Here is a 17,434-nt window from a genome sequence, read left to right on the forward strand (position 1 = left end):
CCATTGTCCGCCCCTCGCCCGCACCAATTCCCGTGGCGGGCGGGGTGGTAGGATTCCAGTGAAGATTCGACACTGAGTGAGATATTTGGACAGGTGCTTGGTCAAAGAGCAGCTACTTACAGGATGAAAAGTGGCAGAAAGGAGGAGCGGTTTCAGTGGCATTAATGTCATTGGACTGCACCAGAATCCGACTGATAAGAGCCAACATCAAATGGGCCGAATGGCCTAATTCTTTCCTATAATCTGATGGGCTTATGACCTGAGACAAGGCGGTGGAAACCAACGCTGGGGAAATTGGCACGAGCAAGATAAAGACCCCAAACGTAGCTCGTTTCCTCCATTTGAGTGTTTGCGATGAAGGAAAACGTCATCTCATCAACCTGGGCCGGACTCAAAGCAAACCCAGGTCTCAGAAACATAATTAAAGTCGATTTCTCCAGAACCAAGTTCTACTTTGTCCAATATCTGTCACAGTCTCAGTTCCTGTATAATGAGGGACTCCCAGCCTCAGAGAGAGAGAGATATATTCATAAGTTCCAGTTATGATTTTTATTTGGTGTGTAATGGGATCAAAACGAGATGTCCTCAGATGTCAAAGCCCTTCATCTCAGTGGAATGCTCTGTACCTGCGGCCAGCACCCAGTGATTGTGTTTTTAAACTCTCTCCTCCACACAATCCCTTTTATCTGCCAGTGTTTCATTCCCTGGTGCTAAAAGGGTTCAGTGCCTTCAGCATTCAATTGCTCTCCACTGCTGCTTTGCTGTGAAGTTATGTTTGAAGTTTTGCCATGAATGCTTTTTTATCTGACCAATGTTAATTGTGATGATTTTCAAGTGCCCCTCGATCCCGAAGTATGACACAGACGGGGGAACCTTTTAAATTTATGGGGTCTGAAAGGCAAGCTTAATGTGTTATTAAAAAAAATAATTTGGATGGTGTAGAGATCAAGCGACAATTAATCTTCTGCTAGCTAACATTCCTCTTTGCCTTATCCAATCCATTAACTGTGCATGACGCATCTCAGTGCCAGTGCTACCTTGGCTATACAGTTGTTTTTGATGAATCCTGTCTCTATAAACCACCACTAAAACATTAGTCCAAATGCTCCCTTGCTGCTTGACTGCTTGGTGGTGGTGGTGGTGGGTTGTGGGGTTTGGGGACGGGCCTTAGATAGCACCAAGCTAGAAAGTTCAGAGAGAAATCTAATGTAAAGTTTAACATTTATTTATTAGTCACAAGTATTCTTACATTAACACTGTAATGAAGTTACTGTGAAAATCCCCTAGTCGTCCACACTCAGTGGGTACACTGAGGAAGAATTTAGCATGGCCAATGCACCTAACCAGCACTTCTTTCAGACTGTGGAAGGAAACCCACGCAGACATGGGGAGAAGGTGTAAACTCAACACAGACAGTGACCCAAGCCGGGAATCGAACCCAGGTCCCTGGCGCTGTGAGGCAGCAGTGCTAACCACTGTGCCACCGTGCCGCCCCATATGATTCCTGGGGCTGAGTCTCCCAAGCAGGTCACGATCCTGACTTCAAGATGAGTTCCAGTTCAGGAGGAGTCTGGAAGCGGTCATGGCAAGACAACAATCTTCCACTTGGGGCTAAAGGGATCAAGGAATATGGGAGGAAGGTGAGATCAGGATATTGAATTGGATGGGCAGGTTTGGACTGTCTGTTTGGACTCTGCACGTTCTCCCCGTGTCTGTGTGGGTTTCCTCCCGGTGCTCCGGTTTCCTCCCACAGTCCGGGAAGATATGCTGGCTAGGTGCATTGGCCAGAGTGTGTTGACTGGGAGATTGTCACAGTAACTGAATTGGACGTTTGGTATGTCAGCTACGACTCCCATCAACTTTTACAGATGCACCATAGAAAGCATTCTTTCTGGTTGTACCAGAGCTTGGTATGGCTCCTGCTCTGCCCAAGACCGCAAGGAACTACAAAAGGTCGTGAATGTAGCCCAATCCAACATGCAAACCAGCCTCCCATCCATTGACTCTGTCTACACTTCTCGTTGCCCCGGCAAAGCAGCCAGCATAATTAAGGACCCCACGCACCCTGGACATTCTCTCTTCCACCTTCTTCCATCGGGATAAAGACACAAAAGTCTGAGGTCACGTAACAACCGACTCAAGAACAGCTTCTTCCCTGCTGCCATCAGACTTTTGAATGGACCTACCTCGCATTAAGTTGATCTTTCTCTACATGCTAGCTATGACTGTAACACTACATTTTGCACTGTCACCTTTCCTTCTCTATGAACAGTATGCTTTGTCTGTATAGCACGCAGGAAACAATACTTTTACTGTAACCCAATAGGCTTACATTAACACTGTAATGAAGTGACTGTGAAAATCCCCTAGTCGCCACACTCCGGCGCCTGTTCGGTATTGAGGAAGAAGTTAGCATGGCCAATGCACCTAACCAGCACATCTTTCGAACTGTGGGAAGAAATTGGAGCACCCGGAGGAAACCCATGCAGACATGGGGAGAACGTGCAAACTCTGCACAGACAGCGACCCAAGCCGGGAATTGAAACCGGGTCCCTGGCACAGTGAGGGGGCAGTGCTAACCACTATGCCACTGTGTCGTCCCTGTGAGCCTTACACTTCGATCAGCCATGATCTAACAGACTGGTCAATGAGACGCAACGGGCAGAATGGCCTCCTCCAGTTCCTACATCCCTTGCTGATTTAAATTGATCTCAAAGAACGAAGAACAAAGAAAAGTACAGGAACAGGCCTTTCCACACTTCACGCCTGCGCCGATCATGATGTCTGCCTAAACTAAAACCGTACGCACTTACGGAGTCTGTATCCTTCCATTCCCATCCTATTCATGTATTCATCAAGTTGCGGCTTAAATGCCACTATCGTACCTGTTCCCACCACCTCCCCAGGCAGTAAGTTCCAGACATTCATCACCCTCTGTGTAAAAAACTTGCCTCGCACACCTCCTCTAAACTTTTCCCCACGCAGCTTAAACCTATGTCCCCAAGTACTTGACTTTTCTACCCTAGGAAAGAGCATCTGACTATCTCTCAACCTCTGTTGTTCCAGTTGGAACATAATAAGTTTATCCAAGCTCTCCTCATAGCTAATACCCTTAAGAGCAGGCAACACCCTGGTAAACCTCTTCTGTACCCTCTCCAAAGCATCCACATCCTTCTGGTAGTGCGGCAACCAGAATGGTACACAATATTCTAAATGAGGCCTAACTAAGGTTCTGTACAGCTGCAGCATGACCTGCCAATTTTTATGCTCATTACCACGACCAATGAAAGCAAGCATGCCGTATGCTTTCTTGACTACCTATCCATCTATGTTGCCACTTTCAGTGATTGGTGGACATGTATGCCCAGATTTCTCTGCCTATCAATACGACTAAGAGTACTTCCATTTACTGTATAATTCCTACATGCATTGGACCTTCCAAAATGCACTACCTCACATTTGTCCAGATTAAACTCCATTTGCCGTTTCTCTGCCCAAATCTCTAACCGGTCTATATCTTGCTGTATTCTCTGACAATCCTCTTCATTGTCCACAACTCCACCAATTTTTGTGTCATCTGCGAACTTACTAATCAGACCAGCTACATTTTCCTCCAAATCATTTATATATATTTATGAACAATAAAGGTCCCAGAACTGATCTCTGTAGAATAGCACTAGTCAGAACCTTCCACTCAGGAAAGCACCCTTCTACTGCTATCGTCTGTCTTCTATGGCCAAGCCAGTTCTGTATCCATCTTGCCAACTCTCCTCTGATCCCGTGTGACTTCATCTTTCATACCGGTCTACCATGAGGTACCTTACCAAAGGCTTTAGTGAAGTCCATATATACAACATCCACTGCCTTTCCCTCATCTATCGTCTTCATCACTTCCTCGAAAAATTTGATCAAGTTAGTGAGGCACGACCTCCCCTTTACAAAACCATGCTGTCTATCATTAATAAGTCCATTTGTTTCCAAATATGAGTAAATCCTGTCCCGAAGAATCTTTTCCAATAATTTCCCTATCACTGACATAATTTCCGGGATTATCCCTGCTGCCCTTCTTAAACAACGGAACAGCATCGGCTATTCTTCAGTCCTCTGGAACTTCACCTGTAGCCAATGAGGATACAAAGATTTCTGTCAAAGCCCCAGCAATTTCCGCCATTGCCTTCCTCAGTATTCTGGGGTAGATCCCATCAGGCCCTGGGGACCTATCTACCTTAGTGCTTTTTAAGATGCCTATACCTCCTCCTTTTTGATATCGACATGACCCAGAATATCTACCCTAGGCTCCTCATCCATCAATACTGGTGAATACTGAGGCAAAGTATTCACTTAGTATCTCGCCCGTTTCCTCTGGTTCCATACACAGATTCCCTCCACTATCCTTGAGTGGACCAACCCCTTCCCTGGCTACCCTCTTGCTCTTTACATATGTATAAAATGCCTTAGGATTTTCTGTAATCCTGCTTGCCAAGGGCTTTTCAAGACTCCTTTTAGCCCTCCTAACTCCTTCCTTAAGTTCCCTCTTAAGTTCTTTATATTCTTCAAGGGCTTCATCTCATAAGTTTTGAAGAAGCAGGTCAAATCTAAACAGATCTCTGCACTTCATCTTGAGTGTAATCAAGTGTTGGAAGCTATCCCACAAGCACAGATCAGTGGAGAAAGCTTCATAACTGCTTTATGACCTATTTAGCTATTTTTCTTTCTTTCATCTATGAGTAGTTGAGTGTACAGACAGGCACTTAACGACATTTCAGTTTTATATAATAGAATAATATGAAAATAAACAGAGGGATGGGGGGAACCTGAAGAGAAAATGCAGCATAGGGCAATCAATATGTGAAAGTGTAAGGTATGTTAACGGGATTGTTGATTCGAAATGAGAGGCATGTCCTGTACACGATGTCTGTCCCACAAAACAGCTGGACACCTGTGAGGTATAAGTGAGATCTTGGCAGATGTGAGGCATAAGATACAATGGACCAATTAAACTTCTCTCATCTTCGCCTTCTCTGAGAAGATCATAGAATCCCTACAGTGCAGAAGGAGGCCATTCAGCCCATCGAGACTGCACCGACCACAATCCCACCCAGGCCCTACCCCTGTAACAGCACATATTTACCCTGCTAATCTCCCTGTCACTAAGGGTCAATTTAGCACGGCCAATCAGCCTAACTGGCTCATCTTTGGAGTGTGGGAGAATTCATTGCCACAGAAGGCTGTGGAGGTCAGGTCATTGAGTGTATTTAAGACGGAGATAGATAGGTTCCTGATTGGTCAGGGGATCAAAGGTTATGGCGAAAAGGCGGGAGAATGGGGTTGAGAAACTCATCAGCCTGGAACTCGCTGCCGGGGAAGGCAGTGGAAGCAGATGCAATCGTGACTTTTAAGGGGCGTCTGGACAAATACATGAATAGGATGGGAATAAAGGGAAATGGCCCACAAAAGAGTTGGGGTTTTTAGTTCAGTCGGGCAGCATGGTCGGTGCAGGCTTGGAGGACCGAAGGGCCTGTTCCTGTGCTGTAATTTTCTTTGTTCTCTTTAGCCATGATTGAATGGCGGAGAAGATTCGATGGGCTGAATGGCCTAATTCTGCTCCTTTTTTTAAGATGTTATGAGAAGACGTTTCCTCTCCTGGGGGAATCTAGAACTATTTGGAGCACCCGAGGGAAACCCATCCAGACACGGGGAGAATGTGCAGACTCTGCACAGACAGTGACCCAAGCCGGGAATCGAACCCGGGTCCCTGCTGCTCTTACCTCAAGGAGGTGACCATAGCCAGGGGCATTGTTGGACACTAACATGATGGAAAGTGTCCATGGATGTTGTCCGTATGTAATTCCGGTCGGTATTTGATTAGGTTCTGCATCTGAGGTTTTTATCAAAGTTGGGAGGGTATGGACAGGGGGTAACTTGGTTACATGAGTTATGAAGTAGGAGCTGGATAAAGGGTGGACTTTTTTACTTGTTTCAGCCTCGCTAACCTGTGTTCGCAACAGACTGAACACTGGGATGGATCCTGGTGAAGCAACAGGTTTGTGGCTCTGTTGTGACAACGTTGTTGCTCCTGTTTGACCTTCTGACTGTGTGCATGCGCTAACGCTCAGTACAACGAGAGTAGGAATGGTGAAGGAGTGATCTTCCGTGCACCGGAATGAGGTGTAGCCATTGCCAGCTGTTCAGCTGAGGAAAGGGGAGCGAATTTACATGGAAACATAGAAACTAGAAGCAGGAGGAGGCCATTCGGCCCTTTGAGCCTTCTCCACCATTCATTCTGATCATGGCTGATCATCAAATACAATATCCTGATCCCCCCTTCCCATATCCCTTGATCCCTTTAGCCCCAAGAACTATATCTAATTTCTTCTTGAAATCACACAACCTTTTGGCCCCAACTGCATTCTGTGGTAGTGAATTCCACACATTCACCACCCTCTGGGTGAAGAAATTTCTCCTCACCTCAGTTCTAAACGGTTTACTTCTTATCCTCAAACTACGACAGTGAGTAAACTTGAGGAGTTAGATAGATTTTTAATTGGTAATAGGTTGAAGGTTTATAGGGAAAAGGCAGGAAAATGGGGATGAGGAGCATATCAGCCATAGTCAAGTGGCGGAACAGACTCGATGGGCTGAATGGCCTAATTCTGCTCCTATATCTTATAAACTTATGAACTTATGAACCCCTAGTTCTGGACTCCCCCACCATTGTGAACATCCTTTCTGAACCTACCCTGCCTAACCCTGTTAGAATTTTATTTATTTGTTTAAAGGAATAATGAAGAGGAAAGGCTAATTGTGAATAATTAGTTTGAAATGTTTGGCAACATCAAAGCTATGTGCCCTTCCAATTGATTACATCATTGCCCATTGAAACACCCATCATGAGAATGCTGGGAAATGTTCCTGATCGAGACACAGGAAGAGAGTGACACCAGGTTCTTACCTCTCGCTCAGAGTGCTGAGTGGGGAACCAGGAGCGCCAATCACACTTACCAATAACAGACAGGATCACCACCACAAAATCAAAAATGTTCCAACCAATCGTGAAGAAGTACTGGCGCAGGGCGATGATCTTGAGAGTGGATTCAGCCGTGAAGAGCACGATAAAAACCATGTTGATAATTAAGAGTATCCTTTTTGTTTTAGCGTCCATGTCATCGGTCTCCACCATCATCGTCACCATGTTGAGGCAAATCAGGATCATGATGAAAATGTCAAAGGCTTGCTTTGTAACCAGATCAAAGATTAGTCCTTGAAATTTATTCTAGAAAGAGGAGGGGAAAGAAACAAGAGATGAAGCCTGGTCTCAAATTCTGTTTTCATGGAATCCCTTCAAGTGCAGAAGGAGGGCCATTCGGCCCATCAAGTCTGCAGCGACCCTCTGACCGAGCATCTCACTCAGGCCTATAACCCAATGTATATAGCATGGATAATCCCCCTAACCTACACATCTTGGTACACTAAGGGGCAATTTAGCATGGCCAATCCACCTAACTCGCACATCTTGGGATTCTAAGGGGCAATTTCGCATGGCCAATCCCCCTAACCTGCACATCTTGGTACACTACGGGGCAATTTAGCATGGCCAATCCCCCTAACCTGCACATCTTGGTACACTAAGGGGCAATTTAGCACAGCCAGCCCTCGTAACCTGCAGCTTTGACAAAGGGTCATCTGGACCCGAAACGTCAGCTCTTTTCTCTCCTTACAGATGCTGCCAGACCTGCTGAGATTTTCCAGCATTTTCTCTTTTGGCAACTGACCTGCACACCTTTGGAGTGTGGGAGGAAACTGGAGCACCCGGAGGAAACCCACGCAGACACGGGGAGAACATGCAAACTCTGCACAGACAGGCACCCAAGACCGGAATTGAATGCTGGTCCCTGGCGCTGTGAGGCAGCAGTGCTAACCACTGTGCCACCGTTCAGCACATTTTGACAAATAAGAAGGTGTATTGCAAAAATGTTTCCCGCCAGTATTTCTTCCCATCCCCTCCCCTCCCGAACATAAACCTCAGTCGGTGTATGGTGACCAATTGTGGGCAGCACACTTTAGAAAGGGTGTGAAGACCCTGGAGATAACACAGAGGAGGTTTTCAAGGATGAAACCAGTGTGATGAACGAGTTCAAAAAGGGACGGCATGGTGGGTTGTACTGCTGCCTCCCTCACAGCGCCAGGGACCCGGTTTCAATTCCGGCTCGGGTCACTGTCTGTGCGGAGTTTGCACATTCTCCCTGTGTCTGCGCGGGTTTCCTCCGGGTGCTCCGGTTCCCTCCCACAGTTCAAAGATGTGTGGGTTAGGTTGATTGGCCATGCTAAATTGACCTTAGTGTCAGGAGGATTAGCAGGGTAAATATTTGAGAATTATTACGGGAATAGGGCTTGGGTGAGATTGTGGTCAGTGCAGACTTGATGGGCCGAATGGCCTCCTTCTGCACTGTAGGGATTCTCTGATTCTATGAAAAGTGGAGTGACTCCCCCTCTCCATCTCAATATTATCAGCTATTTGTGGGAAAACCTGATCTCAACTCTGCAACAGGACATCACTTCAGGGTGGGAGAGGAATTTGGAGTGGGACAGGAAGGACCCAGTTATCATGCTCCACGGGAATACCAACAGGGGAGGTAGTGGCGTAACGGTATTGTCACTGGCCTAGTAATCCAGAGACCCAGGGTATTGCTCTGGGGACCCGGGATCGAAACCCACCACGGCTGAATGTGAAATTTGAATTCAGTAATAATCTGGAATCTACTGATGACCATGAAACCATTGTCGATCGTCATAAAAACCCATCTGGTTCCTAATGTCCTTTAGGGAAGGAAATCTGCCGTCCTTACCCGGTCTGGCCTACATTTGATTCCAGACCCACAGCAATGTGGTTGACTGTTAAATGGGCCAAAAATGCTGGGCCGGCCAGTGAAACCCACATCCAATGAATGAAAAAATATATAGGGAGGGCGAAGAAAGAGATTCTGCTGAGGGAGTATGAGCAGTTAGGGGCTAAATTAAAAAGTGGAACCATCAATGTAATAATCTCTGGATTACTGCCTGAGTCACAAGCAAATTGGCACAGGGTAAAGCAGTTGCAGAGTTAAATGCATGGCTCAAAGACTGGTGTGGGAGAAATGGGTTTCAATGCATGGGCTACTGAGAAAGAGAGAGCTGTATCCTTGGGAAAGCCTTCACCTGGACCGTACTGGGACCAGTCGGTACTGGGTGAGTGGCATCACTAGGTTTGGAGAGAAGGCTTTAGGAGAGAAGTTGGAGAGGGGATGTGAGGGGATATTTAGAAAGTTAATGAGAAAAGACAAAGCATTAGTACAGAGTAGTGGTACAGGAAATGATAACCAGAGCATGATTGGAGGGGACAAAGCTTTTTTTTATTCATTCGTGGGACATGGGCATCACTAGCTGGCCAGCATCTGTTGCATTTCCTTCCCTAAAAGACAGATGGGTTTTTCCGACAATCGACAATGGTTTCATGGTCATCAGTAGATTCTTAATTCCAGACATTTTTGATTGAATTCAAATTCCACCATCTGCCGTGGCGGGATTCGAACCCAGGTCCCCAGAACATTAGCTGAGTTTCTGGATTAATAGCCTAGCAATAATACCACAAGGCCATCACCTCCCCTAACAAACAAAAGAGTGCACTAGCAAATATGGTCAGAGTCAGGAAAAATGATAAAAAGATAGAATTAAGGGTTGCATGCAGCATTTGTAACAAGATGAATGAAAGGAAAGGAACATAGAAACATAGAAAACTACAGCACAAAACAGACCCTTCGGCCCCACAAGTTGTGCCGAACATATCCCTACCTTTTAGGCCTACCTATAACCCTCCATCCTATTAAGTCCCATGTACTCATCCAGGAGTCTCTTAAAAGACCCTATTGAGTTTGCCTCCACCACCACTGACGGCAGCCGATTCCACTCGCCCACCACCCTCTGTGTGAAAAACTTCCCCCTATCATTTCCCCTGTACCTACCCCCCAGCACCTTAAACCTGTGTCCTCTCGTAGCAGCCATTTCCACCCTGGGAAAAAGCCTCTGAGAGTCTACCCGATCTATGCCTCTCAACATCTTATATACCTCTATTAGGTCTCCTCTCATCCTACGTCTCTCCAAGGAGAAAAGACCGAGCTCCCTCAGCCTATCCTCATAAGGCATGCCAATCAATCCAGGCAACATCCTTGTAAATCTCCTCTGCACTCTTACAATCTTTTCCACATCCTTCATTAGAATAGCATTAGATATCCTTCAATAGCATTAGAAAGATGTGGGTGCAAGGCGACCAAGGCTGGCAACTGAAAGTCTAGGAGTATTTAACATTGTGGAGGGTTAGGAAGAAAGGAAAAGGAGGTGGGGAAGCTCTGTTAGTAAAGGGCAGCTGTGGGAAATGATCTCAGCTTGGAAAATCAGGATGTGGAATTAATTTGGGTGGGGCTAAGAAATAGTAAGAGACAGTCACTGGTGAGAGCAGTTAATACCCCCCCCCCCCCCCCCACCAACACCCCTCCCCCCACCACCCCACTAACTTTTGCTACACTGTAGGACAGAGTAAAAATCAAGAAAAAATGGGGAGAGATATTGAAATGATTGTGGACGATTTTACTGCTTGGCGGGTTGTTGGGAATTATTATGGGAATAGGTGGATTGGCCATGCTGAATTGTCCCTTAGTCTAAGGGGAACTAGCTAGGATAAATGCTTTGTTGGCTCAACCACCTACTGTTATCTTGGATAGTTTATGGAGATACCTCCACAAAGTTTAAAGTTTATGTCTTAGTGTCACAAGTGGACTTACTGTGAAAATCCCTTAATCGCCACACTCCGGCGCCTGTTCGGGTACACTGAGGGAGAATTTAGCACGGCCAATGCACCTAACCAGCGCGTCTTTCGGACTGTGGGAGGAAACCGGAGCACCCGGAGGAAACCCACACAGACACGGGGAGAACGTGCAGACTCCACACAGACAGTGACCCAAGCAGGGAATCAAACCTGGGTCTATGGTGCTGTGAGGCAGCAGCGCTAACCACTGTGTCACCGTGCCACCCTATTATGGCACCTTTACTCCTCTGTTCTTACCAAAGGCCTCGGGATAGGTTTCTGAGGCTTCTTGGAACCCAGTTTCTTCATAGCATTGTAGTACTTCTTCTGTTCCTCCGTCATGAAGATATCCTGACCTCCGAGGTATAGGGGAAATGGCACCGTTATTTTTTTAAACAAAGTAATGCCAAAATATGACCACAAGTTTTCAATCTCGTTGTCTGTGGTGCAAACCCAAATATTACATCCCGTATAATAATAAAACTGTTCAAAAATTACATTGCACCCCAACATCACTGATTACACAGGTATAATACATAACAGTTACTCAACATTGTTAGTGATAAATGGAAGAGAGTTTAAATTCTCAGAATTGCAACAGAACAGTTACTTAGTCAGATGATGAGCGAATACAAATTAAAGTTTAAAGTTTATTTATTAGTGTCACAAGTAGACTTGCATTAACACTGCAATGAAGTTACTGTGAAAGGCCCCTAGTCACCACACTCGGGTACACTGAGGGAGAATTTAGCATGGCCAATGCACCTAACCAGCACGTCTTTTGGACTGTGGGAGGAAATCGGAGCACCCGGAGGAAACCCACGCAGACACGGGGAGAACGTGCAGACTCCGCACAGAGACCCAAGCCAGGAATCGAACCCGGGTCCCTGGCGCTGTGAGGCAGCAGTGCTAACCACTGTGCCACCGTGCTGCCCTATTGACATACATTATTCTGCACCTGGGTGTGAAGAGGTTTAAGCAGGGGGATAGTTTTTGCCAAGCTCGAGACATCCCGCCACACAAACATAAACGTTAAATGAGCTTTGGAAGTGGTTTGATACTTATCTTTCTCTTCTGTTGGTTGAAGTTATCGATGATGACACCAATGAAGAGGTTCAAGGTGAAGAAGGAGCCGAATATGATGAAGATAACGAAATACACATACATGTAGGTATTGATCTCATAATCAGGCTGATCCCCAACCTGGAAAGCAAAAAAAATCACAAACATCTTCCAATGAAGCTAAACACAAGCTCGAGGAACAGAGACGCATCTCTTCTTTAAATTCCACACTTTACAACCTCCACGATGCGACACTGAATTATACAACTTCAGATCGGAAACCCATTTCCCAGAAAAAAACTGCTCTTGCTATTTACGTCTCCCCTAACTCCATTTTGTGACACTTTCCTTGTTCCATTTCCACCCCCCCCCTCCCCAGCCTTGCACTATCATCCGCTACAACTCTCATCAACTTTTACAGATGCACCATAGAAAGTATTCTTTCCGGTTGTACCACAGCTTGGTATGGCTCCTGCTCTGCCCAAGACCGCAAGGAACTACAAAGGGTCATGAATGTAGCCCAATCCATCACGCAAGCCAGCCTCCCATCCATTGACACTGTCTACACTTCCCGCTGCCTCGGCAAAGCAGCCAGCATAATTAAGGACCCCACGCACCCCGGACATTCTCTCTTCCATCTTCTTCCGTCAGGAAAAAAATACAAAAGTCTGAGATCACATACCAACTGGCTCAAGAACAGCTTCTTCCCTGCTGCCATCAGACTTTTGAATGGACTCACCTTGCACTAAGTTGATCTTTCTCTACACCCTAGCTATGACTGTAACACTACATTCTGCACTCTCTCCTTTCCTTCTCTATGAACGGTATGCTTTGACTGTATAGCGTGCAAGAAACAATACTTTTCACTGTATACTAATACATGTGACAATAATAAATCAAATCAAATCAAATCCCTTTTGCTACTGAATCCTCCTGCCTTCCACCCTGTCACACAGACCAATCCCATTTTGCCCTTTTCTTCTGTGAAAGAAGTGCTGTGGATTCCTGGTGCATCCAGTCAGGGGACTGGCAGCTTCCAAGCTTCAGCAATGCCTTCAGGAGAGGTGGCTGCTGCTGAGGCAGGCAAGAGGCCTCGAGGCCCGGACAGGCAAGCACTAAAAAACTCAGGGGGCCGAGGGTCAAATGGGAAAATCTACTTTTGGGGCCAGAGGGGCTCCTATCACCACCCATCGTCAAGTAAAATACTGGCCTTTCCCTCTGTCTCTCTGTCTGCTCCACCAAAACCTTTCATAACTTTAAAGACTTCCATGAATGAACCCAGTACACTTCCGTATAACTGATTGCAAGCTGATTGAGATGTTTCTCAGCAATACAATCAGCTCCTTATAGAAGCAGTGAGCTTATGAGGATGATGGTGTCTCGAGGATTTGTAACATTCTCGAAACGTTTGGCTGGATTGCTCTGAAAGCACAAAGTGAATGGCAACAAAATGGCCTGACGCCCCCGCATTGTCGCTTCCGGACTCATTGGGTGAGATTCTCTGGCCTCCTTTCAGTGTGTTTCTCAGTGGTGGGAAGTAACATAGAAACATGCATAGCAACATAGAACATAGGGGTAGGATTAGGCCATTCAGCCTTCAAGCCTGTACCAGCATTCAATATGATCATGGCTGATCCTGCACTTTCAGTATCCCACTCCCGCTTTCTCTCCGTACCCCTTGATCCCTTTAGCCACAAGGGCCACGTTCAGCTCCCTCTTGAACATATCTAACGAACTGGCCCCAACACCTTTCTGTGGTAGAGAATTCCACAGGTTCACAACTCTCTGAGCATTAAGAGCATTCAAATGGTTATTGGATAAACATATGGATGATATTGGAATAGTGTAGATTAGAGGGGCTTTAGATTGGTACCACTGGTCGGCGCAACATCGAGGGCCGAAGGGCCTGTACTGCGCTGTAATGTTCTATGTTCTATGAAGAAGTTCTTCCTCATTTCAGTCCTGAATGGCTTACCCCTTATTCTTAGACTGTGACCCCCTCGTTCTGCACTTCCCCAACATCAGGAACATTCTTCCTGCATCTAGCCTGTCCAGCCCCATCAGGATTTACTATGTTTCCAATGAGGTCCCCTCTCATTCTTCTAAATTCCAGTGAGTACAAGCCAGTCGATCCAGTCTCTCTTCATATGGTTAACTGGTGGTGGGATCTCCTGGTCCTGCCACTGTCAATGAGAATTCTCATCGAAGCCACTCTGCCAGGAAGCCCGTGTCTGGGGGGTATGCCGCTGGCTGGACAGGAGAAACCCGCCAGCATGAAGGTTGAGAGAATTCCGGCCACTGTGAGAGGGTCAAGGCCATGGGCCAAGTGCTGGTAAATGGGGTTAAGTGGGAGGTAGGCATTACTTGTGTGTCGGTGCTGACTCGATGGGCCGAAGGGCCTCTTCTATACTGTATGATTTTATGTTCCTACATTGCTGACAGGGTCTCACGAAGGCCAATATTGTCATCGCAGTACTGAGAGAGTGAAACCTTGGTTACCTGCTCAAGTAACTAAACTTTCCAATGCACCCACCCGGTTAAGACTTTGTACGGGGCTGGGGAGGGTAGATAAGGACAACCCTCCCCCCTCCATTCCTAAACCACACCTATTGCTTCCTATAGAATCTGAAATTGGAATCTAATAAAGAGAAGATATGATTTTCTTACATTCCGTGAATCCACAGCAGCGTACATTATGTTCATCCAACCTTTGAATGTCGCCTGGAAAAGAAACAGAAAAAAACATTTGAAGTGTCCACTTCCTGCTGCATATTGACATGGACTGCTTCATTATTTGAGGAGTTGCAAATGTATTTTAGTTTATTTATTAGTGTCGCAAGTAGGCTTACATTAACAATGCAATGAAGTTACTTTGAGAATCCCATAGTCGCCACACTCTGACGCCTGTTCGTGTACACTGAGGGAGAATTTAGCACGGCCAATGCACCTAACCAGCATGTCTTTCAGACTGCGGGAGGAAACCGGAGCACCCGGAGGAAACCCACGCAGACACGGGGAGAACGTGCAGACTCCGCACAGTGATCCAAGCCAGGAATTGAACCCGGGTTCCTGGCGCTGTGAGGCAGCAGCGCTAACCACTGTGTCATAGTGCTGCTGAACATTGTGCATCATTAACGAACATCTCCTCTTCTGACTTTCTGATGGAGGGAAGATCATTGAGGAAGCAGCTGATGATGTTTGGGCCTAGGACATGAGCATGAGGAACTCCTACAGTGATGCCCTGGGACTGAGGTGACTCACTTCCAACAACCATAATCTTCCTTTGTGCCAGGCATGATGCCAACCAGTGGAGCACTTTTCTCCTCAATTTCCATCGAGTCCAGTTTTTCTGGGGCACCTTGATGCCACACTTGGTCAAATGCCTTGATGTCAAAGGCAGTCACTCTCACCTCACCTCTGGAGTTCTGCTCTTTTGTCTATTTCTGAACGAAGATTTGGAGCTGAATAGCTCTGACAGAACCTAAATTGAGCACCGATGAGTAGGAAATATAAATAGCACTTAATTGAACTTTCAATGACACCTTACATTGCTGATTGAGAGTAGAAGACTGATGTGCTGGTGACCAATCAGATTGCCTTTTATGGATAAGGCATACCTGAACAATTTTCCACATTGGCAGAGAGATCATTGATCATAGAATCCAACAGTGCAGAAGAAGGCCATTCAGCCCATCAAGTCTGCACTGACCACAATCCCAACCCCAAGCCGGCCTGGTGGTTAGCACTGATGCATCACTGCACCAGGGACCCGGGTTTGATTCCCGGCTTGGGTCACTGTCTGTGCGGAGTCTGCATGTTCTCCCCGTGTCTGCGTGGGTTTCCTTCGGGTGCTCCAGTTTCCTCCCACAGTCCAAAAGACGTGCTGGCTAGGTGGATTGGCCATGCTAAATTCTCCCTCAATGTACCCAAACAGGTGCCGGACTGTGGCGACTGGGGGATTTTCACAGTAACTTCATAGCAGTGTTAATGTAGGCCTACTTGTGACACCAATAAATAAACTTTAAAACTCGTACATCTCAACCAAAAGAACTCTGATTAGCTCCAATTTCTTGATTCGAAACCACAAAAGCCACTGAACATGATTGACAATTGAAAAGCCATTTAGTGATTCGGTTTATCTCTCAAAGCAGAATTAAAGATGCACTGGTAAGGAGGTTAGTGCGGAAATTGCTATTCAGAGGTTACCTGAGGGCTGGCTTTGCTTGCTCAGGCTTAGAATGAAAGCTCTTTTGCTCTTGTCTCATCAGTCAATGGGCTAACAATATAATTGCCCCTCAAAGTACTGGGGTGGCGGGGGTGGGAAGAAGGAGGAAAAGAATAATCCTTATAACTGGCAGTGACCCTCAATTAGGAGGCATTTCACTGACATGCATGACATTGGATACAGTTAGCTGTTGGGAGATTTCAGTGTTGCTAAGACAGACAGATGCTGGACTCCTGATCCCCTCATCTGTTTCCTTGCGTGTCTCATTATGGTTCCTTTTGCTTTTAAACTATCATCCCTTTCCTCATTTAATCTCTCCTGCTTTCCACCCCATCATGCGCTTGCTTATGAACTGATGCACCAGGAGTTCCAATAAGGTCACTGACCTGACATGCTCCCCCTCCTCTTTATTCCAGACAGTCTGATCTGCTGAGTTTTTCTGGCTTTAGCTCAATCCTGATTTTAAGGTCATACATTTTATCCTTATTATTACAGAGTACTTGGATTTTACAATAGAAGTAGAATACCTACAGTGCAGAAGGAGGCCATTCAGCCCATCGAGTGTGTTCTGACAACAATCCCACCCAGGTCCTATCCCTGTAAGCCCACACAATCCCATCTGACACCAAGGGGCAATCCCACCCAGACCTGTTCCCCGTAACCCCAAGTATTTACCCCGCTAACCCCTCTAACCTACACATCCAGGGACACTAAGGGGCAATTTAGCATGGCCAATCCACCTAACCTGCACATCTTTGGAGTGTGGGAGGAAATCGGAGCACCCAGAGGAAACCCACGCAGACACGGGGAGAACTTGGAAACGCCACATGGACAGCCATCCAAGGGTGGAATTGAACCCGGATCCCTGGCGCTATGAGGTAGCAACGCTAATCACTGTGCCACCGTGCCGCCCTGTGTTTTGAGGAAGATCTGTGCTCTGTCAGCACTCTCTGGAAAGGAATCGCTTCAAATAATTCATAACGTTGGTGCCACAAACGCATGGTTACGGCACAGAAGGAGTCTATTCTACCCTATAAGACCATAAGATATAGGAGCAGAATTAGGCCATTCGGCCCATCGAGTCTGCTCCAGTATTCAATCATGTCTGATATGATTCTCATCCCCATTCCCCTGCCTTCTCCCCATAACCCTTGATCCCCTTATTGATCAAGAACCTACCTATCTCTGTCTTAAAGACACTCAATGACCTGGCCTTCACAGCCCTCTGTGGCGATGAGTTCCACAGATTCACCACCCTCTGGCTGAAGAAATTCCTCCTCATCTCAGTTTTAAAGGAGTGTTGAGCCCTC

General features: G+C 46.4%; 1 protein-coding gene across 1 annotated transcript in view; it reads right to left on the reverse strand.

Annotated features, from left to right (window-relative positions):
* The window catches only part of scn5lab (sodium channel, voltage gated, type V-like, alpha b), a 197,793-nt gene that overhangs the window by 6,223 nt on the left and 174,136 nt on the right, over window positions 1-17,434 (reverse strand). The window contains exons 21-24 of the mRNA XM_078231635.1: window positions 14,567-14,620; window positions 11,903-12,040; window positions 11,096-11,200; window positions 7,003-7,273 (exon numbers count right to left, since the gene is read on the reverse strand). Of these exons, the coding sequence (XP_078087761.1) occupies window positions 7,003-7,273; window positions 11,096-11,200; window positions 11,903-12,040; window positions 14,567-14,620 (568 nt within the window). The remainder of the gene's footprint in view (window positions 1-7,002; window positions 7,274-11,095; window positions 11,201-11,902; window positions 12,041-14,566; window positions 14,621-17,434) is intronic.

The sequence above is a fragment of the Mustelus asterias genome, chromosome 2 (genome assembly GCF_964213995.1).
Source record: "Mustelus asterias chromosome 2, sMusAst1.hap1.1, whole genome shotgun sequence".
In the NCBI taxonomy this organism is placed as follows: domain Eukaryota; kingdom Metazoa; phylum Chordata; class Chondrichthyes; order Carcharhiniformes; family Triakidae; genus Mustelus; species Mustelus asterias.